The sequence below is a fragment of the Sceloporus occidentalis genome, unplaced genomic scaffold, assembly GCF_023333645.1.
Source record: "Sceloporus occidentalis isolate IW3139 unplaced genomic scaffold, rSceOcc1.0.p SCAF_12, whole genome shotgun sequence".
Classification (NCBI taxonomy): Eukaryota; Metazoa; Chordata; class Lepidosauria; order Squamata; family Phrynosomatidae; genus Sceloporus; species Sceloporus occidentalis.
Window position 1 is genome coordinate 14,516,535 of NW_028316992.1, and position 26,708 is coordinate 14,543,242.

The 26,708-nt window shown below is 47.9% G+C and overlaps 1 protein-coding gene across 1 annotated transcript in view; it reads right to left on the reverse strand.

Moving 5' to 3' along the window:
* Nucleotides 1-15,490: 15,490 nt before the first annotated feature.
* Nucleotides 15,491-26,708, reverse strand: part of LOC149305317 (uncharacterized) — a 32,313-nt gene continuing 21,095 nt past the window's right edge. The window contains exon 2 of the mRNA XM_089477641.1: nucleotides 15,491-16,876. Within this exon, the coding sequence (XP_089333767.1) occupies nucleotides 15,849-16,876 (1,028 nt within the window). The 3' untranslated portion in view covers nucleotides 15,491-15,848. The remainder of the gene's footprint in view (nucleotides 16,877-26,708) is intronic.

Genomic DNA, 26,708 nt, shown 5'->3' on the forward strand with positions numbered 1-26,708 from the left:
AAGAGATGCCTCTGTTCAACTGAGGCTCAGAGAAGGTTCTGGAACATTATTCCCCACAGTCACAAGCAGCACAAAATGTCTGCCAGAACACAAAATGGCCACCAGAACACAAAATGGCCAGGGATGGTGGGAGGGCTGGGGATTCCACCCAATCAGGTCCAGGGATGGTGGAAGGGACGGGGATTCCAGCCAATCAGGGCCAGGGATGATGGGAGGGATGGGGATTCCACCCAATCAGGGCCAGGGATGGTGGAAGGGACGGGATTCCAGCCAATCAGGGCCAGGGATGGTGGAAGGGACGGGGATTCCAGCCAATCAGGGCCAGGGATGATGGGAGGGATGGGGATTCCACCCAATCAGGGCCAGGGATGGTGGGAGGGACGGGGATTCCACCCAATCAGGGCCAGGGATGGTGGAAGGGACGGGGATTCCAGCCAATCAGGGCCAGGGATGTTGGAAGGGACTGGGATTCCAGCCAGTCAGGGCCAGGGATGGTGGGAGGGACTGGGATTCCAGCCAATCAGGGCCAGGGATGGTGGAAGGGCTCGGGATTCCAGCCAATCAGGGCCAGGGATGGTTGGAGGGATGGGGATTCCAGCCAATCAGGGCCAGGGATGGTGGGAGGGCTGGGGATTCCAGCCAATCAGGGCCAGGGATGGTGGAAGGGACTGGGATTCCAGCCAATCAGGGCCAGGGATGGTGGGAGGGACGGGGATTCCAGCCAATGAGGGCCAGGGATGGTGGGAGGGACGGAGATTCCAGCCAATCAGGGCCAGGGATGGTGGAAGGGACGGGGATTCCAGCCATTCAGGGCCAGGGATGGTGGAAGGGACTGGAATTCCAGCCAATCAGGGCCAGGGATGGTGGAAGGGCTGGGGATTCCAGCCAATCAGGGCCAGGGATGGTTGGAGGGATGGGGATTCCAGCCAATCAGGGCCAGGGATGGTTGGAGGGATGGGGATTCCAGCCAATCAGGTCCAGGGATGGTGAGAGGGAGGGGATTCCAGCCAATCAGGGCCAGGGATGGTTGGAGGGATGGGGATTCCAGCCAATCAGGGCCAGGGATGGTTGGAGGGATGGGGATTCCAGCCAATCAGGTCCAGGGATGGTGAGAGGGAGAGGATTCCAGCCAATCCGGGCCAGGGATGGTGGGAGGGGTGGGGATTCCAGCCAATCAGGGCCAGGGATGGTGGGAGGGACTGGGATTCCAGCCAATCAGGGCCAGGGATGGTGGAAGGGACTGGGATTCCAGCCAATCAGGGCCAGGGATGGTGGGAGGGATGGGGATTCCAGCCAATCAGGGCCAGGGATGGTGGGAAGGATGGGGATTCCAGCCAATCAGGGCCAGGGATGGTGGAAGGGCTGGGGATTCCAGCCAATCAGGGCCAGGGATGGTGGGAGGGACTGGGATTCCAGCCAATCAGGGCCAGGGATGGTGGAAAGGCTGGGGATTCCAGCCAATCAGGGTCAGAGATGGTGGAAGGAATGGGGATTCCAGCCAATAAGGGCCAGGGGTGGTGGGAGGGATGGGGATTCCAGCCAATAAGGGCCAGGGATGGTGGGAGGGACTGGGATTCCAGCCAATCAGGGCCAGGGATGGTGGAAAGGACGGGGATTCCAGCCAATCAGGGCCAGGGATGGTGGGAGGGATGGGGATTACAGCCAATCAGAGCAAGGGATGGTGGGAGGGACTGGGATTCCAGCCAATCAGGGCCAGGGATGGTGGGAGGGACTGGGATTCCAGCCAATCAGGGCCAGGGATGGTGGGAGGGACGGGGATTCCAGCCAATCAGGGCCAGGGATGGTGGAAGGGACTGGGATTCCAGCCAATCAGGGCCAGGGATGGTGGAAGGGCTGGGGATTCCAGCCAATCAGGGCCAGGGATGGTGGAAGGGACGGGGATTCCAGCCAATCAGGGCCAGGGATGGTGGAAGGGACTGGGATTCCAGCCAATCAGGGCCAGGGATGGTGGAAGGGCTGGGGATTCCAGCCAATCAGGGCCAGGGATGGTGGAAGGGACAGGGATTCCAGCCAGTCAGGGCCAGGGATGGTGGGAGGGACGGGGATTCCCGCCAATCAGGGCCAGGGATGGTGGAAGGGACGGGGATTCCAGCCAATCAGGGCCAGGGATGGTGGAAGGGCTGGGGATTCCAGCCAATCAGGGCCAGGGACGGTTGGAGGGATGGGGATTCCAGCCAATCAGGGCCAGGGACGGTTGGAGGGATGGGGATTCCAGCCAATCAGGTCCAGGGATGGTGAGAAGGATGGGGATTCCAGCCAATCCGGGCCAGGGATGGTGGGAGGGGTGGGGATTCCAGCCAATCAGGGCCAGGGATGGTGGGAGGGACTGGGATTCCAGCCAATCAGGGCCAGGGATGGTGGAAGGGACTGGGATTCCAGCCAATCAGGGCCAGGGATGGTGGGAGGGATGGGGATTCCAGCCAATCAGGGCCAGGGATGGTGGGAGGGACAGGGATTCCAGCCAATCAGGGCCAGGGATGGTGGGAGGGATGGGGATTCCAGCTAATCAGGGCCAGGGATGGTGGAAGGGACTGGGATTCCAGCCAATCAGGGCCAGGGATGGTGGAAGGGACTGGGATTCCAGCCAATCAGGGCCAGGGATGGTGGGAGGGACGGGGATTCCAGCCAATCAGGGCCAGGGATGTTGGAAGGGACTGGGATTCCAGCCAATCATAAGAGCAGGGAAAGGTTCTGTGGTTGGTTTGGTATGCTCTCCAGCTCTTTTGGAATAGCAGAGTGAATGGAATGGATGCAAGGGGAGATAGATATTTGTCAGGCTCCTAATTGCAGCTCCTCTTGCAACACAAAAGGCATTACTTTGAAAAAGGAACAGCTTGTATTGAAGAAGATACATGTAATAGAAGTGACTTTTTTGTCAGGAATGAATGAAAGTAGAAACATATCACTTTTATAACCATATGAATCCACCCCACTCCATTTACCAATAAAGCTAATTAGTTGGATAGCCCTTTGCCGCCCTTTTCTGCGCAATGTCCTCCAGTGTGGGATTCTGGCAGTTTCCCCAAAAACAATGTAGCTCTCTTGTGCCTTATCTCAACCACTTCACCTGTGGCCTTGGACCACAGAGCTCAGCGACACAACAGTTTTAATTAACATTATGGCATGGCTATATATATAGCTATCTTTAATATAAAACCTTATCAATCTCCACATAATATGATACCATATGAAAATATAATAAACATAAACCCGTAGCAACATAATATAATATAAAAATACCAAGAACTCTCTAGGTTCCCCCTCCTTTTACAGAGACCAGTCTTTTAAACTCAAGCCTCTGTTAGAAGGATGATTCCCACACATTCCAATCCTAGCAAACAATCACATTCTTTAGCCATGATCTCCCTACCTCTTTCTAGTATCTTCTATTAAAGCACATATTAAAACATATTACTTTAACCCACCATAAATCCCAACTATCTTAACTCTAATTTAAAGTATAGACAACCTTGGTATCTATGCAACCTCCGCTTGTGTTGCTTTAGCTTTGGAATTGGGGGCTGGCTTAGGGAGGGGTTGGACCTCAGACTTTGCAAAAAGGTGTTAATGGATGTTTCTGCCTGGATTCATCAATAAAGCTTCTTTTGTTTCAAATGAGTTTGATCTTTTGAGCACAGGACTGACTCTAGATCTCACATTGCAACTTCAGGCTGATGCCCCTTGCCTGAGAGATTGAGACTGTCCCATTGTGACCTCAGTCTGCTGCTCCTTACCTGAAGGATTGAGACAGGACTGTTGTGATCTCACCCTGAGGTTCCTTGCCTTAAAGACTGAGATGGGACTATTATGACTTCAGGCTCGTGCTCTTTACCTGAGGGATTGAGGCTGGCCCATTGTGATCTCAGTCTGATACTCCTTATCTGCAGGAATAAAATGGGACTATTGTCACTTCAGACCTGGAGGATTGATATTGGACCATTGCAATCTCAGGCTGACGCTCATTGCCTGAGAGATTAGGACTGGCGCAGTGTGACTTCAGGCTGATGCTCCTTTCCTGATGGATTGAGAAAGGACTACTGTGACTTCAGGCTGATGCTTCTTTCCTGAAAGACTGGGAATGGCTCATTGTGACCTCAGGCTGATCCTTGTTGCCTGAGAGATTGAGACTGTCCCATTGTGACTTCAGGATGGTCCTCCTTACCTGAACGAATGAGATTGGCCCATTGCAATCTCAGACTGATGCTCTTTATCTGAAGGATTGACACTAACTCATTGTGAGTTCGGGCTGATGTTCCTTCCCTGAAGGATTAAGATGGGCTTATTGTCTTCAGGCAGGTGTTCCTTACCTGAAGGATTGACCCTGGCCCATAGTGACCTCAGGGTTATGATCCTTGCCTGAAGGATTGCGTCTGACTCATTGTAACCTCAGGCTGATGCTCCTTACCTCAGGCATTGAGACTTTCCAATTGCGATCTCAGAATCATAGAATCATAGAATCCTAGAGTTGGAAGAGACATCAAGGACCATCCAGTTCAACCCTCTTCTGCCATGCAGGAAATCTCAATCAAAGCATCCCTGACAGATGGCAATCCAGACTCTGTTTAAAGGCCTCCAAAGAAGGACACTCCATAATTCTCCATTGAGGGAGTGTGTTTCACTGTCAAACAGCCCTTTCTGCCAGAAAGTTCCTCCTAATGGTGAGGTCAAATCTCTTTTTCTGGGGCTTGCATCTATTGCTCCGGGTCCTAATCTCTGGAGCAGCAGAAAACAAGCTAGCTGCCTTCTCAATGTGACATTCCTTCAAATGTTTAAACAGGGCTATCATATCACTTCTTAACCTTCTCCAGGCTAAACATTCCCAGCTCCCCGAGTCTTTGCTGATAGGGCATGGTTTCCAAATCCTGCACCATTTTAGTTGCCCTCCTTTTGGACACATGGCTCCAGTTTCTCAATGTCCTTTTTGAATTGTGGTGCCCAGAACTGGACACAGTATTCCAGGTGGGGCCTGACCAAAGCAGAATAGAGTGGCATTATTACTTCCCTTGATCTAGACACTATACTTCTATTGATGCAGCCTAAAATCGCTTGGACTTGTTAGCTGCCACATCGCACTGTTAACTCATGTTGAACTTGTGGTCTACTTGGACTCCTAGATCCCTTTCACACGTAGTTTCATTCAGCCAGGTGCCCCCCATCCTACATCTGCTCATTTCGTTTTTCAGGGTCCCAGACAGGAGGAAAAGGAGGAAGAGCAGGAGGCCCTTTAACAGCTCCAGGGCCAGCAGCGAGGCTGCAGCTCCCTTGGCTGGTGGAGGAGGGAGAGCTGCTGGGGGTGGCACTCGGCCCAGTCCTCACTCCGAGACTCCTAGACTCCCGTGGCTCCTTCCCTCGTTGTGGGCAAAAGCCCTATAAAGACCTGCCCCCTCTACTCCTGCCGCTGTTTCAACAGGAGGGATAAAGAGGAAGGGCAGGAGGCCTTCTCACATCTCTTGGAGCACCTGAGCCTTTTCCCTCTCTCCTTCCCCTTTTTGTCCAGTCCTGTCCTGGGCAGGAATATTTGTTGATAGCGTATGCTTGCTTATTTTAACTTTTTAACTCTTACCTGCATCTTTTGTCTATGTGGGCATAAATAGATTTGTTGTAGTCTGTATATGTTGCATCTAGTTGGGATATTGTCTATTGGTTGAGTTGCTGTTGCAAATCTCTTGATATCTAACTGATACTAGGTACTCCTTTGTCACAGAATGGATACAGCTAGAAGAGATTGTAAACTTCTGGAAGCGTCTCCTTTTTTGGCCCAATCTCCCAAAGAAAAAACTGTGCAAACAAAGATTACCCAATACTATACCAAGAGTAGACAAGACTCTGCTGACAAAGACACTGAATCTAAATTAGAGCCTAATAATACTCAAGTGAGAGGAGCATCCCCTCCAAGCTAGATTGGCCGCTTGATAGCAATGGCTCCTTGGTGCTTGCACTCAAGAGCCCTTCCCTCCCAAATCTTGCCTCTGAGATAGCAAGATGGGATGCCAGTAAAGCACATGCAAGAGGATTATTAACCCAGAGGATGAGAGAAATAAAAAGGTTAGAGAAACAAAAAGAAGATAAAATAAGGAATGAACTTAAAGTTAAAGAAGAAAATTTGAAACAAGCAATGGAGGATAAGAAAATAATAAATGAGATAAAACGCCTAATAAAATAGAAAAAAAGGTAACAGAGGAGATAGTGGACAACTTAAAGAAACTTAAACAAAATCAATTTGAAAACGCTAACAAAATAAGTCGCTGAATGGCAAATAGATTGAAGAAAGAGAGGGGAAGAATTATAACCAAAATTAGGCAAAATGATAAGATTATAATGAAAGAAGGAAAAATTAAAAATGTATTTGTTAACTATTTTGAACGCTTATTTGAAAAACAAATTGAGCCCCCTTTATGGGAAAAATATTTAAAAGAAACAATAGCTGGACATAATACCAAAATTAGGCAAAATGATAAGATTATAACGAAAGAAGGAAAAATTAAACTGCGAACTTCCTCCTTCAGGGGAAGTGTGACCCCAATCAGGACAGGTGGATAAACTTCCTTCCCCGGGCCTGGGGAACCTATCACCAGTACTTCCGTTTTCTCTGGATTCAAACTGAGTTTGTTTTCCCTCATCCAGCCCATTACCGACTCCAGGCAGGCATTCAGAGGAGAGACACCATCCTTAGACACCGCATCAGTCGGAGACACAGAGAAACATATTTGGGTGTCATCAGTGCCCCCGATACCCAACTCTCTGAGACATTCCAGAAGGATACCGTGGTCAATGGTATCGAAAGCCGCTGAGATGTCCAAAAGCACCAACAAGGTCACGCTTCCCCTGTCGATGCCCAGACGGAGATATCACTTCGTTATATAAACATTTCTGCTTCGGACTCAAGAGTGGCCATTCCTCCTCACTCCTTCCACTCTTCCCCCTCAGTCTCTCTCTCTCTCTCCCCTGAAGGCTTCAAACTGACAAGTGCCAAGCGCTGAGGCAGAGTAGGGTTTGGCTATTATTTTAAATGTATATTTTACACATATTTTATGTTATTATTTTTTCTTCTAACCCACCTTGATTCCTTCGGGAAAAGATGGGATCCAAATAAATTATTATTATTATTATTATTATTATTATTATTATTAATTCATCCACAGTTAGAGGGCATAAGAGTGCAGTGGAGTAATCACTGTTGTATATAATGATGCAAAAATGCATCAGTCGGCCTTCAAAGGAGATAGAAGGAGATGACATTGTAGATTCTTTTCTGTGTATTAACTGTGCTTTGGATAGAGTAGAAGAATGTAAACTGAGTAACAAGATAGAAGTAAATATGAAATAGAGAAAGAAAGGAAAGTTATGATACATGGTAAAGTATAGAATAAATTAGAAGTGAGGAAGCTGAAATAAGATCTTCTTTCCTATTCTTCTAGAAGTGAGAAAGAAAGGGAGAAAGAAGATAGATGTGGTAAAAAGACTTAGGTATGTAGTTGAAGGTATGTGTAAGTGTAGAAGGTAGAGGTTACAGTTGGGTAGAGTGGAATGATGAGTAAGAGAGTGGTACAGTTGTGAAGGAGAGAGAGAAAGGAGAGAGGTGGAAAGAATGAGAAGAAGGTAGTAGGAAGGTAGGATGACATGCGGTTTAAAGAATAGCGGAGGTAGGAAGGAGAAAGATGAAGATGGAAGAAGTAGATGGTATTAAGAAGAACAAAAAAAGAACAAATGTGATGTATGTTTGAATTATAATTGTATTGATTGTATGGTGGTTTATTCTGAAAATAAAAGGAACTTGAACATTATTTACAGTTTGACCTCAGTATCTGCTGAGGTTTGGTTTCAGGACCCCACAAAGTAACCAAAGTCTGTGGATGTTCAAGTCCTATTACAAACAATGGGGTCGTCATATGATGTGGCTTACATAAAATGGCAAAATCAAGGTTGGCTTTTTGGGGATATATTGAGATGCAGAATCTGTTGATACTGAAAGCTGACTGTGAAATTTTAAAAAGCAGTTGAAATCATCCTATTAAGAGAAATGTAACCCATGTCATTGGACCCCATGGAGAAGTGGTCAGATGGAACCAAGGAGAATGTGTTTCTTTGGTTGGTTTCCCTGGAAACAACTGAGAATCTTCTCCACGGTGGGAGTTGAGTCAGTTGAGGCTGAGAGAAGGTGGAGAGACCTCAGGACAAGAGCATTTCTCTTGGTTCGTTTGCCTATTTCCTATTTTATGTTAGTATTTTGAGTACTGTCTTTCTTACAGTCGAAGGTGCTCCTGAAGGCATCACAAGTTGGACTGGTTGATCTCACCTGAAAGCATCCTTCTTATTCATTCATTGCTATTGTACATCCATTGAACTGTATAGTTGTGTTATTTATTAAACTTCATCCCACCTTTCTCCCATGGGTGGGTCTCAAGGTGGCTTAGAATACAAAATGTAGAATGAACAAAAGCATTTTTTACAAAGAACACATGCGACTCAAATAAGGATACTGTTGTTCTTTCGGTTGCAAGTTAGTTCTCCAAGATCTGTAAGGGATGATCTACAAATGTTAACTGGGAGGGAAAGAGGACATTGGAGGAGAGTGGCTTGCAATTATATCACATAGACAGTAGTGAATGGAGACTTCCATGTGCTCTGTCTCTTAGTCTGAGCTCTTTGTGGTGCTGATTCTATCTTGGAACTGGGCTCAGGGCTGGCCCTACCATATAGGTGACCTAGGCGGTTGCCTGGGGCACAAAAAGACCAGGGGTGCAATTTGCCCGCTCTTCTCCTGCTGCCCAGGGCCTGACTCAGGGGAAGCAGGGGCCGGTGCTTGGCTGGACCGCAGATCTAGCCCCGCCACCAGCAGAGCAGCAGCAGGCGCGACTTTGGCGCTCTGGGGTGCACTCTCCCAAGGGCCCTCTCCCTTTCCTTTCTGGCTGGGCTGGGGGCTGGGGCAGCCAAGGCAGCGGCAGCAGGCAAGGGCAGAGGGCACTTGGATGGAGCGTGTATGAGCGCACCTCCGGCCCCAGGACGCAAAGTCGCGCCTCCTGCTGCTCTGCTGCTGGGGCTAGAGCAGGAGTTCCCAACCTGGGGATTGCAACCCCTTTGGGGGTTGCCAGGTTGGGAATCCCCCACCTCCCCCTCCCCTTCTCCCCGCGGGTGCCGGCGCTGGAGCAGAAAGGGGAATGGGTGGGGTTCCCTCCTTTGCCTTCCCCCTGCGAGTACCCGCTCTGGCTCAGCCACCCGAGAGGAGAAAGGGACAGGGGGCGCCTCCTCCTCTCCCTTCCTTTCCGCGGGTGCAGCCACTTCCAGGGAGGAAGGGGGGCTTCTCCTCCTTCTCCTTTCCTTCTCACGGATGCAGCCACCCGAGAGGAGGAAGGGACAGGGGGCGCCTCCTCCTCTCCCTTCCTTTCTGCGGGTGCAGCCACTTCCAGGGAGGAAGGGGGGCTTCTCCTCCTTCTCCTTTCCTTCTCGCGGGTGCAGCCACCTGAGAGGAGGAATGGACAGGAGGGGCGCCTCCTCCTCTTCTCCCTGGGGCTGCCAGGCAACCGCGGGGAGAAGGGGACGGGACTACAAGCCCCAGCGGGCTTTGCGGCCAGAAGTCCCGCACCTTTTCCCTCGGCAGCCTCCCTAATTGGTTGGGATGCTGGGAAGGGGTGGGAATTCCGACCAGAAAGCCCGCTAGGGATTGTAGGCGGGCAAAAGTCCCGCCCCTTCCTGGCTTCCCAACCAATAAGGGAGGCCGTGGGTGGGGACTTTCGTCCCCAATGGGGGTCGCAGCCCAACAAAGGTTGGGAACCGCTGTTTTAGTTGGTTGTGTTCTCCATTTTTGAAATGTCCTACAATTTGTCCTACATTTTGTTGTACATCATATCCTACTTTTTTCCTACATTCTGAGGGGGTACCGGGGGAGGCGCCAAAATATTTCTCGCCTAGGATGGCCAAATATCTAGAGCCAGCCCTGACTGGGCTCCAGCCCCATGGATGAAAACCTGGAGGAAATTCAATGCCCCAATAGTATGGAAGTCACAGTCTGACAAAGTTTACATGAACTGTGAAAAATGTCGTGTTTGTTTTGCTGTTGTCTGTCCTAAATTTCCCATCTCCACTTAATGACCCCAAGATCAAGCAAGAAGAGAGAAGGAGAAAACTGTGTCTCCTTCCACTTTCTCAACCCCAGGCAGAAATGTATGAACCTCTTCCATGGCCATGCTTAGTCACAGTTTTACCCCTTAAAAAACACAATGCTTGTAATCTTTCACAGAAGACATATTATTTGGGAGGCAGTTCAAGAAAAATCCTACCAGGAAGGTGCCCTAAATTCCTTCTCCTAGGCATATAGGCTGGTGGGCTTTTTCATCCACAGTCATACGGTGGAGGTGGCCTATGACAAACCTCCACAAATGAATAACTGCCTTCAACTTGAGCACTAGCGAACCTGTTAAAAGTTTACACGCATGAAGAGAGTTCTGCCTGATGTATCCTATGATGCTTCTTCTGAGTTTCACTTCATTTGCTGAGGTAAAATTGTATTCATTTGTTAGACTGTTCTTATACCTTTTTTAAAAATCTTCTCCAGACAAAGGACTTGGAAAGAAGAAAGGTCTTTCCACAAAATTGTCTGGCCTTAAGATGAATGAGAAAGGCATCATGCGAAATGAAGAAGAGACGGTGATCGTGAACCAGACAATTCTTGCTGACCCAGAGGAGGGAGCCAAGTGAGTCTGGGACACTTTTATGCAATAGGTTCTTGGCCTCAGGAGAAAAGCCGCAATATGGAAAAGGGGCACCACCTCATCTTTCTACTCTTTGTTCAAATGGGCAGGTTTTCTCTGACCTACAGAGTCAAAGCAGCCCATTTGGATGTTGAATGCGGATTGGAGGATGACTCACATTTGCCACTGGGATCTGACTGGCATGGCTACAGAAACGTGGATCTCATAGAATCAGATGACGACCTGTAACTAACCGACAAGCTACAGAAGAAGCCTCATGCACTTTCCATGGTGTTTTAGAGTTGGGCAGCGTGTTCACATCTCCTTGTCTTGAAAGAGAGTTAGTTTTTCCTCCCCACTGAGAATTTATCCTGAAAGTAACAGAGGTCAGGGCAGGGGAACATTAAATCCATCCCAAACTTTTTACTGAACTCTCTTCCCCCCAATAAATTCAATGTCTTGGATTGTCAAGATAAAAACCAACATGGATTCACTGTCCCACTAAGATGGAAGCCACTAAGGGGGTTGGATACAATGGGACACAGACCTTTGTCTTTAGTGAGAGCCATGCAATGAGTTTTATGAGGCAAGTCAGGTCAGATCTAGGAGTCCAAGTAGACAACAAATTGAACGTGAGTCGACAGTGCGATACGGCAGCTAAAAAGGCCAATGCCATTTTAGGCTGCATCAATAGAAGTATAGTTAGAAGTTAAGAGGTGGCATGATAGCCCTGTTTACATACTTGAAGGGATGTCATATTGAGGAGGGGGCAAGCTTGTTTTCTGCAGCTCCCGAGACTAGGACCCAGAAGAATCGATGCAAGCTCCAGGAAAAGAGATTCCACCTCAACATTAGGAAGAACTTCCTGACAGTAAGGGCTGTTTGACAGTGGAACACACTCCTTCCTTAGAATATAGTGGAGTCTTCTTCCCTGGAGGACTTCAAACAGAGGCTGGATGGCCATCTGTTGGGGATGCTTTGATTGAGAGTTCCTGCATGGCAGAATGGGGTTGGACCCCTTTGGGGTCTCTTCCAACTCTGTAATTCTATGAATCCCCTTAAATCTTCCATCATTTTGAGATAGTCCATCACTTTATCCCAGTCTTATTATATAATGTACTATATTCCAGTATTCTTTGACTTTGCGCTTCTCCAAACAGATCAAAGCAGCTAACAGTAAAAGCATCAGTAAAATACTGTAGCAACTTATCATTGTTGCTTCCAAAACCCTCCCAATTCCCCCCATCCACCTTAAAATACAATTAAATTCTTAAACAGTGATTAAAACAATGATTAAAAATAGAGCAGAGGCAGTTAGAACAGTTGTTGAACAATTTATTAAATGAATAGGAGATTGCTGTGATGTTAATCTGGAAAGGCCTGCTGTAAGATATACGTCTTGATGGCCTTTTTAAAGCCTTCAAGACCGGTGATATATCAGATCTCTTCCGGAGGCTATTCCATAAACTGGGAGCTGCAGAAGAGAAGGTCCTCTGGGTAAATGCAGCCAGCCTTGTTATTGCTGGCTGAGTAAGCTTTTACTAGAGGACCTCAGTGTGTGGGGCGGATTGTATGGGAGAAGGAGATACCGTAAGTAAGCTGGACCCAAGCCATAAAGGGCTTTAAAGGTTATAACCAACACCTTGTACTGTCCCCGGAAATTAATGGGCAGCCAGCGAAGAGACGTTAGTATAGGTGTGATTGTTAGGGCGTGGAAAGACGCGCTGTGTCCACCACGACCACCTGCAGAGTTGAACCACGTCGACAAGACGCCAGGGAGAAGGAATCTGAAGAGATGTCTGCAAAGGTATTCAGGCCAAGAAGGAGAATATTCCTTCACCACTGCAAACGGCTTTGAGCTCCCAGCTTGAGAAATAACGACAAGAGCACTTCAAGCCTTCACTCTACACGAGGGCTTTAATAAATAAATTACTTTAATAAATAAGTTACTTTGCCAACTAAAACAGCCATAACAATAAAACAGAGAGGCAGTTACTCTAACAGCAACTGTCATAACTGAAACTCTTTCTCAGAAGGACTGACTGCATCAACATTCCATAATGCAAGGGTCAACTGTCAACTGCCACTGGAACTGTAATAGGTTCCACTACAGCTCTATCTTGTGGTCACATACTTGTCATTTCCTAACAGTGATATGGTCCCCTCTAGATCTTCCAGTGACCACTCTGGCTGCCATATTTTGGATTAGTTGAAGTTTCCGGACTTAATACAAGGGTAGCCCTATGTAGAGCGCATTACAGAAGTCAAGACGTGTGGTTACCAGTTCATGCACCGTAGTTTTTAGGTCTTCAGGTTCCAGGAAGGAAGGCAGTTGGCGTATCAACCGAAGCTGATAACATGCACTCTTGGCCGTCGCATCTATCTGAGCTGACATCTGGAGCAAAGGAGCAGGAGCACCCCAAGACTGCGAACATAGTCCTTTAGGGGAAGTGTGACCCCGTCCAGGACCGGTTGACAAACCTCCAGACATGGGTCAGGGGCTCTAAAAAGAAATACTTCTGTCTTATCTGGATTAACTTTCAATTTGTTTTTCCTCATCTTTCCGATTACTGCCTCAAGACATTCATTCAGAGGGGAGATGCCTTCCTTAGTTGACGCTCAAGTCTGGGGCATGAAGCAGTATAGTTGGGTGTCATCAGCGTACTACTAGCACCCTACTCCATGCCTCCAGATGATCTCTCCCAGCGGTTTCAGGTAGATGTTGAATAGCATTGGTGACAGGATGGTGCCCTGAGGAATGCCAGATTTAAACTCCCTTTTAGAGCAACATCTGTCCCCAAGCATCTCCATCTGGAATCTGCTTGAGAGATAGGACCGGCATCACTGCAACGCATTGCCCCCGATCCCCAGTTCCCTCAGGCTTTCCAGAAAGATGCCATGGTCAATGGTATCGAAGGCCGCTGAGATCCAAAAGCATCAGCAGGGACAAACTTCACATGTTGATGCTGAAGCAAAGATCATCTAAGGCGACCATAGCTGTCTTGACTCTGTATCCTGTCCTGAGGCCGGTTTGAAATGAGTCCAGATAATCTGTTTCATCGAAGACTGCTTGGAGATGGAGAGCAACTGCCCTTGTTTAGAAATGGGAGATGAGAGACCGGTCTGTAATTGTTCATATCCAAGGGATCTAGGGAGGGCTTGACCATAAACGGCTGTAACACCGCTTCTTTTCAGCAAGATGGATGAGATGCATTTATGATACATCTCAGGTGAGTCATAAGTGCATCTCCTCCTTGGATGACCAGCCATGAAGGGCAAGGGTCGAGAGGGCAAGTTGTCTTCTTCCCATTTCCAAGGAGCTTATTCACATCCTTGGTACTCACAGATTCAAACTGATCCAGTATGATCTTATTCACAGAGTCACTGGACACCTCACCTATGGCCTCTGCAATAATGCTGGCATCCAAGTCAGGTCTTATCTGAGAGATATTATCTGTGAAATAGTCATTTAAAGCATTTTAATGATCTGTGGAAGGCTCTAATAATGGATTCTGGGGTGAAGGTGGCTGAGTGAGGGCCCAGATCCACCACCACCACCACCCCGACTTCAGCAGTTCCTTCATGCTTCTCTTCCCTTGGCACTTTCACTCCTTTATTCCTCCCTTTTCCTCTTTTAATGTACATCTCTTCAATGGCATCCAAGGCCATTTCAGCATGTTCCCGGAATCAGGAGGGCATTCTTTCTGGGGCTATGGGTCTATCTGCTGGTCCTCCTCTGCAGGGCTGTTGTGAAGAGAAAGATAGGTATATGAGGAGGGGGGTGCCTAATCCGGATCCTGTGGTCCTTTAAGCTTAGTTCCCAGGTTGCCAGGGGGATGTCAGTCTCCCCAGAAGAGGCTTTGGGGTCCCTCCATCTCCCTCCTCTTGCTTTGTCCTAGATTTGGGTCCTTCTCTTCCCCCCAGACAGAGCCCCCTCCCCCCAGGATCCCAGAGAACCCCCCCCCCCGAATAGTGTTGTTTCCAATGCTATTGAAGCCTATGCTGTGTAATGTTCTTTATTTGGCACAAATATCTCCCCCAAATGAGGCAACAGAAGGGAGGGTCTCTCCTCTGCCACACTTTCCAGGAGGGAGGGGATTTCTCAAAGACCAAAGATCTGGGTTCCCTTCTTTCCTACAACAACCCAACCCCCCCCCCCCGAAGACCCCACAGCAATCCCCCCAGATGAACGAGGGCTCTCCCCACTTCCCTCCCTCACAGCAGGCTGCAAGGGCAGCAGCTTCAGGGGCTGAGAGTGTGCATGCACAGATGCCCCAAAGGCCCCTCCTGGGCATGCGCAGGGATCGTAAGGCTCTTGCTGCTGCTGCTGCTGCTGTTTATTCCACTGTTTGGAAGAAGGGAAGGACTATGGCCTTTTTTCCTTCCTTCTGGAATGTAGCCCAACCTGCGGAGCTGGACTCAGGAGGAAAAGGCTGGGAAGGCTCTGCTTTGTACATATAGCTCTATCTTTCTGAGTGTTTATATATGTGTGTGTTTGCCTCTGTTTTTATGGCTGGGAATGGAGCTGAGGGCTGAGGAGAGAAGAAAGGGTCAATTTTGTGCAAATGCAAACCTTCTGTACACCAATGAGTCCAGTGTGTTGAAACAACAAATAACTTTATTGAGAACACATAGTGAGAAATTCAGCGTTTAAGTCAGAACTGCCCTTCCCAAGCCAAGGAATACATTAAAACCCCCAAACCTAAAATATCACCCTCTTCCAAACCTAGCCCCTCCTCCAATTCCCACAGTCTATGCCCCACAGGAAACAAGGCCCCCTTTGCCATTCCCAGAAACTAGCCCTTTCTGTTAATATCTGCCCCCAGCTGTCTTCAGCCAGCATCCCACACATTGCAAAAGCTATCATTCCTATAACTATTCTAACCACCTACAACAAAGCTCACCCCTCTATCTAGCTAACCTATTCCACAATCCATAATCCCCACTCATATTTATAAACTAAAGCAATGGTCTATACGAATAGCAATTGAAACCTAAACTTAACAAAATGAAACTTTAAAACATAAACCGACATATGGACAGACAAACCTAACACACAAAATCACAAGGGCCTTTTCTTATCACCACAGGATTAAAACTATATTCTTTGTATTGCTACTTGACAAATATAATGTTAGTTTATTTCTGGGATTTGTGTGGCTTCTGTCCAGTGTGGACTCTCTCATGTTTCACTAGGTCTGACTTTGAAGAAGAACATTTCCCACAATGCTGGCATTTGTATGGTTTCTCTCCTGTGTGGGTTATCTGATGTCTCAGTAGGACTGACTTTGAAGAAGAACATTTCCCACAATGCTGGCATTTGTATGGCTTCTCTCCTGTGTGGACTCTCTGATGTTTCACTAGGTGTGACTTCGAATAAAAACATTTCTCACAATGCTGGCATTTGTATGGCTTCTCTCCTGTGTGGGTTCTCTGATGTATCACTAGGTGTGCCTTTGAAGTAAAAGATTTCCCACAATGCTGGCATTTGTATGGCTTCTCTCCTGTGTGGAGTCTCTGATGTGTCACTAGGTGTGACTTCCAAGAAAAACATTTCCCACATTGCTGGCATTTGTATGGCTTCTCTCCTGTGTGGGTTCTCTGATGTCTCACTAGGTCTGACTTTGAAGTAAAAGATTTCCCACAATGCTGGCATTTGTATGGTTTCTCTCCTGTGTGGAGTCTCTGATGTATCACTAGGTGTGCCTTTGAAGTAAAACATTTCCCACAATGCTGGCATTTGTATGGCTTCTCTCCTGTGTGGAGTCTCTGATGTATCACTAGGTGTGCCTTTGAAGTAAAACATTTCCCACAATGCTGGCATTTGTATGGCTTCTCTCCTGTGTGGACTCTCTGATGTGTCACTAGGTGTGCCTTTGAAGAAAAACATTTCCCACAATGCTGGCATTTGTATGGCTTCTCTCCTGTGTGGACTCTCAGATGCATGACTAGGACTGACTTGTAAGCAAAATATTTCCCACAATGCTGGCATTTGTATGGCTTCTCTCCAGTGTGGGTTCTCTGATGTGTCACTAGGTGTGCCTTTGAAGAAAAACATTTCCCACAATGCTGGCATTTGTATGGCTTCTCTCCTGTGTGGACTCTCCGATGCATGACTAGGACTGACTTGTAAGCAAAATATTTCCCACAATGCTGGCATTTATGTGACTTCTTTCTTGTGTGGACTCTCTTGTGACCGACAAATTCTTCTGTAAAAGAGGACAATGAGTGAATCACAGTGTAAAGACAGGAAAGTGTTACCCCAAGATTTAGCCCCACGTTCACCTCTCCCTATTTGAGATTAAATTAATAAAATTGGTGTGAGTGACCTGAGCATGAACCTGTTCTGGATGCCCCCAAATCCATATAATGATTGTATTCTTACTCATAGGAGCTACCAAAGAAGATACTGAAGGGGAACTGCCATGAGGAAATGAGTAGAAGCAGATAGTCAGGCCATTGAAAAATATTTCATTAAATATATGTAAAACTATTTTAATTGAAAAGTGGCATCATTTCCTGTGAGACTGCCAGAGAGTGTTGAGTCAGAGCACATGGCATGATGCAAGCTAACTGCAGAGGATGCTTCGTGCTGTGCGGCACCAGATGACTCACAACCAATACAGTATACAGCACACATGCGGATTGATGTGGGTTGGTGTTGGGTGTAGAAGAGATTGTGAAGTTGATGGAAGTCAGAGAGGAGAGCTTGCAAATATTTGTTTTATATTGCAACGCAAGCTAAAGAACCTCCAAGGACTTGGAGGAAATCAACTGTGTGTCAGTTATTTTTAAGTGTGGAAAGTGGTCAGTGCATTGCCAATGCCTATATCTGGAGATTTGCTTCTGTACTCTGCTATGTTATTGTAGAGCTCTGGGAATGTCGCCTTCAGACTGTGCTATACATTGGCTTGTGAATGGGACCAGAGTTCAGAGCCAAGAAGGACCTAAGAGCCAGTGTGACAATCCTGTTTGTCTGAGGTATTTTTGCCAAGCACCCATTGCATTTATTTCAGTTTCATACAATTCTTTCCCCACCCAGGAAACATCCTAAAGCAATTTAAACCTTTTCGAAAGCTCGGTTTCTGCCCCTAAGCAACAATTTCAGTATAAATATCAGCCCCAACTGGCTCTTCTTCAGCGTCAGTCCAGTTGCAGACAGACACTCCGTTGATTTACACTGCTAAACACCTCACTACACTCGCCAGCCCCACTTGCCATTGGAGTTACTGACTTCTCTCTCCTTTCTGGACCCTCAGCAATTGGAATCTAGATATTACCATTAGCAAAGCCTTACACTATTCACCACCCCCACCTTTGTTACCCAGTTCTTGTGTGTGTGCATGAACACCTATATGTGTATATGTGTGTGTATGTGTGGATTTTGCTTTCTCCCTAAATAAAACACAAAAACCTATTGGAAATGCCTCTGGGGTTCTGTGTGCCTCTGGGTCTGGTATAGTTGGAATGAATCCCGGGGTCACTGTAGCCTCACTCTCTCCTTTGAGCTAAGTATGAAATTCCCCTAAAAGCATAGCACTTGTGGCTGTCCTACCCAGACTCCAGCATTTTGAGTGAGAAAGGGCCTCTAGAATCAACCACGGACCTAAGCAAGCTCAGGTTGGAAAAGAAACATGAGAGAAAAAGGGATTGTTGTGTTAACTTTTCCTCTCTTCATAGACATTGCTCATAATTCCTAAATGGAACCCTTAATATGTATGAAAACAAGGGCCTGATTTCAAGTTCAGTTCTGAGGTTCAGTGCTCTACATGGGGATACTGTTGTAACAAGTTCGGAAGCTTCAGTTAGTTCAAAACGCAGCAGCCAGATTGGTCACCGGAACATCTAGGTCAGGCCATATAACACCAGTTCTAACATCTCTATGTTGGCTGCCAATTAGCTTCCGGGAGCAATACAAAGCGTTGGTTATTACCTTTAAAGCCCTACATGGCTTGGGCCTGAGCTACTTGAGGGAACGCCTCTCTCTACACAATCTGCCCCGCCCTCTCAGAACAAAGAGCAGTGTAAGAACAACTTCTCACACAGCGTACACAGCCATGGCCCCCAAGTTATGGAACAACATGCTGGAGGAGATCCCTCTTATCACCATCTTGGATGCTTTCAAGAAAGCACTTAAGACGGTTTGCTTCCAGCAAGCTTACCCACCCGACCTCTTGTAAAGAACTTAAGGAAAAAGCCCACTTCTGATCATAATTGTGCATTTTAAACGATTTTTTTATTTGTTCCGAACTGAGTTTTTGGCAACTGGTTGTTTTACGGTGTGTAAATTGGATGCTATCGTTTTCTGTGGCTATTTTATGGTTGCAATACCACCTCAATCCGTTGCGAGAGGGGGGGGGGGGAATACAAATAAAACTTCTTCTTCTTCTTATTATTATTATTATTATTATTATTATTATTATTAAAATCTATCAGGTTGGAGGCTTCCCTTCAAATATTTAAACAGGTCTATCATATCACCTCTTAACCTTCTCTTTTCCAGTCTAAACATTCCCAGCTCCCTAAGCCGTTCCTCATACGGCATGGTTTCCAGACCGTTCCCCATTTTAGTTGCCCTCCTTTGGACACACTCCAGTTTCTCCATATCCTTTTTGAATTGTGGTGCCCTGAACTGGACACAGTATTCCAGGTGGGGCATGACCAAAGCAGAATAGAATGGAACTATTACTTCCCTTGATCTAGATACTATTCTTCTATTGATGCAGCCTAAAATCGCATTGCCTTGTTAGCTGCCGCATCGCACTGTTGACTCATCTTTAACTTGTGGTTTACTTAGACTCCTAGATCCCTTTCGCACGTAGTTTCATTCAGCCAGGTGTCCCCCATCCTATATCTGTTCATTTCATCCCCCCCCAGCCTAATCCCCTTCCCTTTCTCCCTCCACTCTCCAACCTTCCCTCTTGCTCATCTGCACTGCTTCAGCATTTCACCTTCACCATCTCTTTCCTTCCTTTCTATTTTTCACATTTGCTCCTTCTCTCTATCACAGATACACACCTATTTATGTGATGCATAAAAGAGACACTTTGAGGCTCATTTGTTGAGAAAGGTAGAATAATCAATATACAAATAACCCAACGGGAAAGGCAGAGCAAGGGGGCTGAGAACTGGTCTCCAATTTTGGTGAGGATCAAGCACCAGGGAGCAGCCTTAAAACAGTCTTAAGACATCTCTAACACAGGGCTGGGCTACTGTTGGGCATTGGAGGGGGGGCATCACATGGACATCTCAGGGGCAACTGCACAGTGTATTGCCATAAAATAGGAATCATGTTTTGACCCTAAGTATTGCATCCCTTTGGGGAAGTGGAGGCCATTTTGACACTGTTGGGCCTTCTCTGAGCCATTGCAGGGCCAAGGGAGGTTTTTCCCCAAGAAGCCTCTCCAGAGCCTCAAAAGGCTGGAAGAGGGCCAAAAAAGGTGGAAACATACTCAGAGATGTACTGAGTACCATTTCAGTGAAAAATGCATTAACCTCCATGCTGTCTTCCCACAAAATCCTAGAATTGGTGTGATATCTGGGGGGGGGGGGGGACTAAGTTTCAGAATAAAAAAGTCCTTTGCTTGCACCAAAAGGTCTATTGAGAAACTCAGGTAGAAGCGCCCATTAACATGTCTAAGCAGTCTCTGAAGTGTCTAAACCTTTTCCCTCCATCGTTAACTATCTCCACACTCCTACCCTTTCCTCCCCCTTCAGCCCCTAAACAGTCTGGCTGCCAAGGTACCTCTTGCCTTATTCTCCACTGTTCACATATGCCTCTCCCCCCGGGGGCATGTCTGCCACCCAAAGCTCACAAACCAGTCAGTTAAGAGCCTCCACAACTGGAGGTTGGATGGTGCTTGGAATGTGTATTCCTGCATGGCAGAAGTGGGTTGAACTGGATGGCCCTTGTGGTCTATTCCATCTCTATGATTCTATAATGCTAGTGGATTCCGGTTCCTTACCCACAGAGGCCACATTCTCATAATTCTCCATCATTATATAACTGTACATAATTCTCTGCTTCTTCGTCAACAGTTTCCATTCGTCCTCGGTGAAATATATCGCCACATCCGCAAAGGTCACCTGCAACAGAAAATAGCCCTCATCCACAGAGTGACTCAGCAAAAGGGGAGGAAAGCACATGGTGCATCCAAATATTATTTGATCACTTTAGAATTCAGTCCAGGAAATAAACTTTAAATTCTGTCAGCAAGAAAAAAGCTACTGCCTTTGAGACTGAGTTTATCTTGAATCTTTACAATATAATACACAATATAATTTAGGCCATGGCTGGGATACTGATGATGGATTAGGAGACTGACTATCCCAACACATACAGTACATTTAGCCACCAAAGAATTATGGTGCATTTAGAAATTTCTTGCCACATTTGAGAGGCAAATGTCATTTTTAATAACAGTTCTGGGGAGCACTCTGGGCTTGAGGGCCACTGGGCCCACCCCATATTTAGATCCAGAGATGTTCTCCCATAGCCCCCAACATTTCACAGATTGGAAAAGCAAGACACACGTGGACAAGCAACCCAGAAGGCAGTGAAGATGGCCAACGTTGTTTATGAGGAAGATCACGCAAACTAGGAAGGGCACAGCAGTTTGCTTTTGCTTCAGCCTCCTGGGAAGGGCCATATCCTCCTTCTTTCCTCTCCTCTCCCCACTTTTGAGTTGATGGGCTGCAAACTCCTTGGCACTCCTTATGCAGAAATTGAAATGAGCTGAAGAAAGGGGAAAGTGGGAGGAGGAGAAAGAAACCAGGACATTTTAAAAGCCCCCGAAATAATGGGGTGACAGAGGATTAACCAGGACTGTCTCTGCTAAACTCGGGCAGTATTTTATTTGCTTCCTTTCATAAATTGACCCAGCAGTGACACAGATGAAGCTATTAGGATAGTGACTCACCGAAGAGCTATTGTAACTCGGCAGTCTCTTTCTGTTGGAGCCCAACTCCCTTCGCTTGGCCTCTGTGTCGGCCATCAGGTGGACAGAGGTTCCTGGTGGTCCTGCACTTGGGTCACTTCCAACAAGAGAGGCCCCAAAGCCGTGTCCAAGGAGGCCGAGATGAGGTTCCTGAGAAAAGGGACCAGGGTTAGGATCTGCTTGGCGAGAAACCCTGCAGCACTCAAAGACATAGAGAACAGCATCCTGCTGGTTATATACGCAGGTGACATATGCCTCCTTTGGGCCGATGCAGAGGTGGGCATGCCCTTCCTCCCTCTGCACCAAACAAAGCCCCCTGGACCTAGCTCCCCTACACAACAGATACTCCATGCCTTCTTAGAGTGTGATGGCGAACCTATGGCACGCGTGCCAGAGGTGGCACTCAGAGCCCTCTCTGTGTGCACATGTTCCATCGCCCCAGCACAGAGTTTGCCAGAGTTTGTTACTAGAAAGCCAGAGGGACATGGCACTTTGCAATAAATAAGTGGGTCTTGTGTTGCAGTTTGGGCACTCGGCCTCTAAGAGGTTCACCATCACTGGATTAGGGGATGGGAATTTGGAGAGGGCCCTGGTTATGTCCCTGTAGCTAGATGTGAAATCAGTGCATCATAAATAAATGAACAAATAATCTGCTGAAACCTCCAGAGTCCCCAGTGCCTGGGATTTTGCCTTTGGGACACTTAGCCTTCTCTGCCAGAGAGCTCTCATGCCACAACAAACTACAAATCCCAGGATTCCATAGGATGGAGCCAGCAGATTTAAACCGGCTTCGATCCGGATCATTTCTATAATGCAGATAAAACCTAGGTCTGTTGTAAAAGGATAGAAGCACCCAAGTCGAATTTTTCTCCTGTAAAAATGGTTTTGCTTTTCAAAAATATAAGCAGTTTTTCTGTCTAATCCTTATTCTTCTTCTTGTTGTTGTTTGTTTGTATGATTGTATACATCATTCTTGGTAATATGAGATGGTCAGTCTGTCTCCTTCCTTCTTGCCTGAAAATCTATTAATAAGAAAACTGGGGAGACTTTTAAAACCTCCCAAAGGAGCCACTTTTGGCCTTCTTTGGGGGACTAGCCTCCTCTTAGAAGCCAAAGCCCCATGTTTGTGAAGAAGAAGAATAAGGCTTGTATTAAAACTATCCCCCCCTGTTTCTGACCCCTTTTAAAACCCATGTTCCCCAGAAGGAGCAGAGCTGTGTAATAAGAAAACCCTCTCAGAAAAGAGACACAAAAGACACACAAAGGGCACACTTCCTTCCTTTTGGCCCAAGGAGCCTGGCCTCCTTCTGACTCTGGAGCCTCAGGAGAGAAAGAGATGCCTCTGTTCAACTGAGGATCAGAGAAGGTTCTGGAACCTTATTCCCCACAGTCACAAGCAGCACAAAATGGCTGCCAGAACACAAAATGGCCATCAGAATACAAAATGGCCACAAGAACCCAAATTCCCCCCAGAATACAAAATGGCAGCCGGAAACCAAAATGGCTGCCTCTGCCTCTGCGCTTGGCAGTTGGAGGCCTTCAGGGAACCCAAAATGGGGGATGAAAGGGCCCCAAAGCCAGAAGGGACCCCAAACTGCATTTCCAAACCTTAACAACACCTAAAAGTTTTCCTGATCTGAAGATATAGAGACTCCCTGAGATTATCTTTATAAATAAGTATTTTTAAAACTTTATAAATAAAAAATTAAATTTAATAATAATCATAAGCAACAACCAAAAAGTATTCTGCCAAGAAGTTGCTTCTTCTTCTAATTCTCCTTCTTCCTCTAAGCCTTCCTCCTCCTCCTCCTCCTCAGGCCCTTCCTCTAAGCCTTCCTCTTCTTCCTCCTCCTCCTCAGGCCCTTCCTCTAAGCCTTCCTCTTCTTCCTCCTCCTCCTCCTCCACAAGCCGTTCCTCTAAGCCTTCCTCTTCCTCCTCCTCCTCCTCCTCAGGCCCTTCCTCTAAGCCTTCCTCTTCCTCCTCTTCCTCAGGCCCTTCCTCTAAGCTTTCCTCTTCCTCCTCCTCCTCAGGCCCTTCCTCTAAGCCTTCCTCTTCCTCCTCCTCCTCCTCCTCAGGCCCTTCCTCTAAGCGTTCCTCCTCCTCCTCCTCCTCCTCAGGCCCTTCTTTTAAGCCTTCTTCTTCTTCCTCCTCCTCCTCCTCAGGCCCTTCCTCTAAGCCTTCCTCTTCCTCCTCCTCCTCTTCCTCAGGCCCTTCCTCTAAGCTTTCCTCCTCCTCCTTAGGCCCTTCCTCTAAGCCTTCCTTTTCTTCCTCTTGCTCAGGCCCTTCCTCTAAGCGTTCCTCTTCCTCCTCCTCCTCAGGCCCTTCCTCTAAGCCTTCCTCTTCCTCCTCCTCCTCCTCCTTTGGCCTTTCCTCTAAGCCTTCCTCTTCCTCCTCCTCCTCCTCAGGCCCTTCCTTTAAGCTTTCCTCTTCTTCCTCCTCCTCCTTAGGCCCTTCCTCTGCCTTCTTCTTCCTCCTCCTCTTCCTCAGGCCCTTCCTCTAAGCTTTCCTCCTCCTCCTTAGGCCCTTCCTCTAAGCCTTCCTTTTCTTCCTCTTCCTCCTGCTCAGGCCCTTCCTCTAAGCCTTCCTCTTCCTCCTCCTCCTCCTCCTTAGGCCCTATCTCTAAGCCTTTCTTTTCCTCCTCTTGCTCCTCCTCAGGCCCTTCCTCTAAGCCTTCCTCCTCCTCCTCCTCCTCCTCCTCAGGCCCTTCCTCTGAGCCTTCCTCCTCCTCCTCCTCCTCCTCCTCCTCAGGCCCTTCCTCTAAGCTTTCCTCCTCCTCCTTAGGCCCTTCCTCTAAGCCTTCCTTTTCCTCCTCTTTCTCCTCCTCAGGCCCTTCCTCTAAGCCTTCCTCCTCCTCCTCCTCCTCCTCCTCAGGCCCTTCCTCTAAGCCTTCCTCTTCCTCCTCTTCCTCAGGCCCTTCCTCTAAGCTTTCCTCTTCCTCCTCCTCCTCAGGCCCTTCCTCTAAGCCTTCCTCTTCCTCCTCCTCCTCCTCCTCAGGCCCTTCCTCTAAGCGTTCCTCCTCCTCCTCCTCCTCCTCAGGCCCTTCTTTTAAGCCTTCTTCTTCTTCCTCCTCCTCCTCCTCAGGCCCTTCCTCTAAGCCTTCCTCTTCCTCCTCCTCCTCTTCCTCAGGCCCTTCCTCTAAGCTTTCCTCCTCCTCCTTAGGCCCTTCCTCTAAGCCTTCCTTTTCTTCCTCTTGCTCAGGCCCTTCCTCTAAGCGTTCCTCTTCCTCCTCCTCCTCAGGCCCTTCCTCTAAGCCTTCCTCTTCCTCCTCCTCCTCCTCCTTTGGCCTTTCCTCTAAGCCTTCCTCTTCCTCCTCCTCCTCCTCAGGCCCTTCCTTTAAGCTTTCCTCTTCTTCCTCCTCCTCCTTAGGCCCTTCCTCTGCCTTCTTCTTCCTCCTCCTCTTCCTCAGGCCCTTCCTCTAAGCTTTCCTCCTCCTCCTTAGGCCCTTCCTCTAAGCCTTCCTTTTCTTCCTCTTCCTCCTGCTCAGGCCCTTCCTCTAAGCCTTCCTCTTCCTCCTCCTCCTCCTCCTTAGGCCCTATCTCTAAGCCTTTCTTTTCCTCCTCTTGCTCCTCCTCAGGCCCTTCCTCTAAGCCTTCCTCCTCCTCCTCCTCCTCCTCAGGCCCTTCCTCTGAGCCTTCCTCCTCCTCCTCCTCCTCCTCCTCCTCAGGCCCTTCCTCTAAGCTTTCCTCCTCCTCCTTAGGCCCTTCCTCTAAGCCTTCCTTTTCCTCCTCTTTCTCCTCCTCAGGCCCTTCCTCTAAGCCTTCCTCCTCCTCCTCCTCCTCCTCCTCCTCCTCCTCCTCCTCCTCCTCAGGCCCTTCCTCTACTCCTTCCTCCTCCTCCTCCTCCTTAGGCTCTTCCTCTGAGACTTCCTCCTCCTCCTCCTCTTCCTCAGGCCCTTCCTCTAAGCTTTCCTCCTCCTCCTCTTGCTCTTCCTCAGGCCCTTCCTCTAAGCCTTCCTTTTTCCTCCTCTTGCTCCTCCTCAGGCCCTTCCTCTAAGCCTTCCTCCTCCTCCTCCTCATTAGGCCCTTCCTCTAAGCTTTCCTACTCCTCCTCAGACCCTTCCTCTAAGCCTTCCTTTTCCTCCTCTTGCTCCTCCTCAGGCCCTTCCTCTAAGCCTTCCTCCTCCTCCTCCTCCTTAGGCCCTTCCTCTAAGCTTTCCTCCTCCTCCTCCTCCTCCTCCTCCTCCTCAGGCCCTTCCTCTAAGCCTTCCTCCTCCTCCTTCTCCTCCTCCTCCTCCTCAGGCCCTTCCTCTAAGCTTTCCTCCTACTCCTCAGGCCCTTCCTCTAAGCCTTTCTCCTCCTCCTCAGGCCCTTCCTCTAAGCCTTTCTCCTCCTCCTCCTCCTTAGGCTTCCTCTGAGCCTTCCTCCTCCTCCTCCTCCTCCTCCTCCTCCTCCTCCTCCTCCTCCTCAGGCCCTTCCTCTAAGCTTTCCTCCTCCTCCTTAGGCCCTTCCTCTAAGCCTTCCTTTTCCTCCTCTTGCTCCTCCTCAAGCCCTTCCTCTAAGCCTTCCTCCTCCTCCTCCTCCTCCTCCTCCTCAGACCCTTCCTCTAAGCCTTCCTCCTCCTCCTCCTCCTTAGGCTCTTCCTCTGAGCCTTCCTCCTCCTCCTCTTCCTCAGGCCCTTCCTCTAAGTGTAAAAGGGTACAAGCACCCAAGTCTGGTTTTACCCTCTTAATAATGGTTTTACTTTTCAAAAAATAAACACTTTGCTTTTCTGTCTAATCCTTATTTTTTGTTGTTTGTTTCTATATTTGTTTCTTTCATTCTTGGTAATATGAGATGGTCTGGTTTGTCAACTTTCTTCATGCATAAAAATCTGTTAATAAGAAAACTGGGGAGACGTTTAAAACCTCCCAAAGGAGCCACTTTTGGCCTTGTTTGGGGGACTAGCCTCCTCTTAGAAGCCAAAGCCCAATGTTTGTGAAGAAGAAGAATAAGGCTTGTATTAAAACTATCCTCCCTTTTTCTGACCCCTTTTAAAACCCATGTTCCCCAGAAGGAGCAGAGCTGTGTAATAAGAAAACCCTCTCAGAAAAGAGACACAAAAGACACACAAAGGACACACTTCC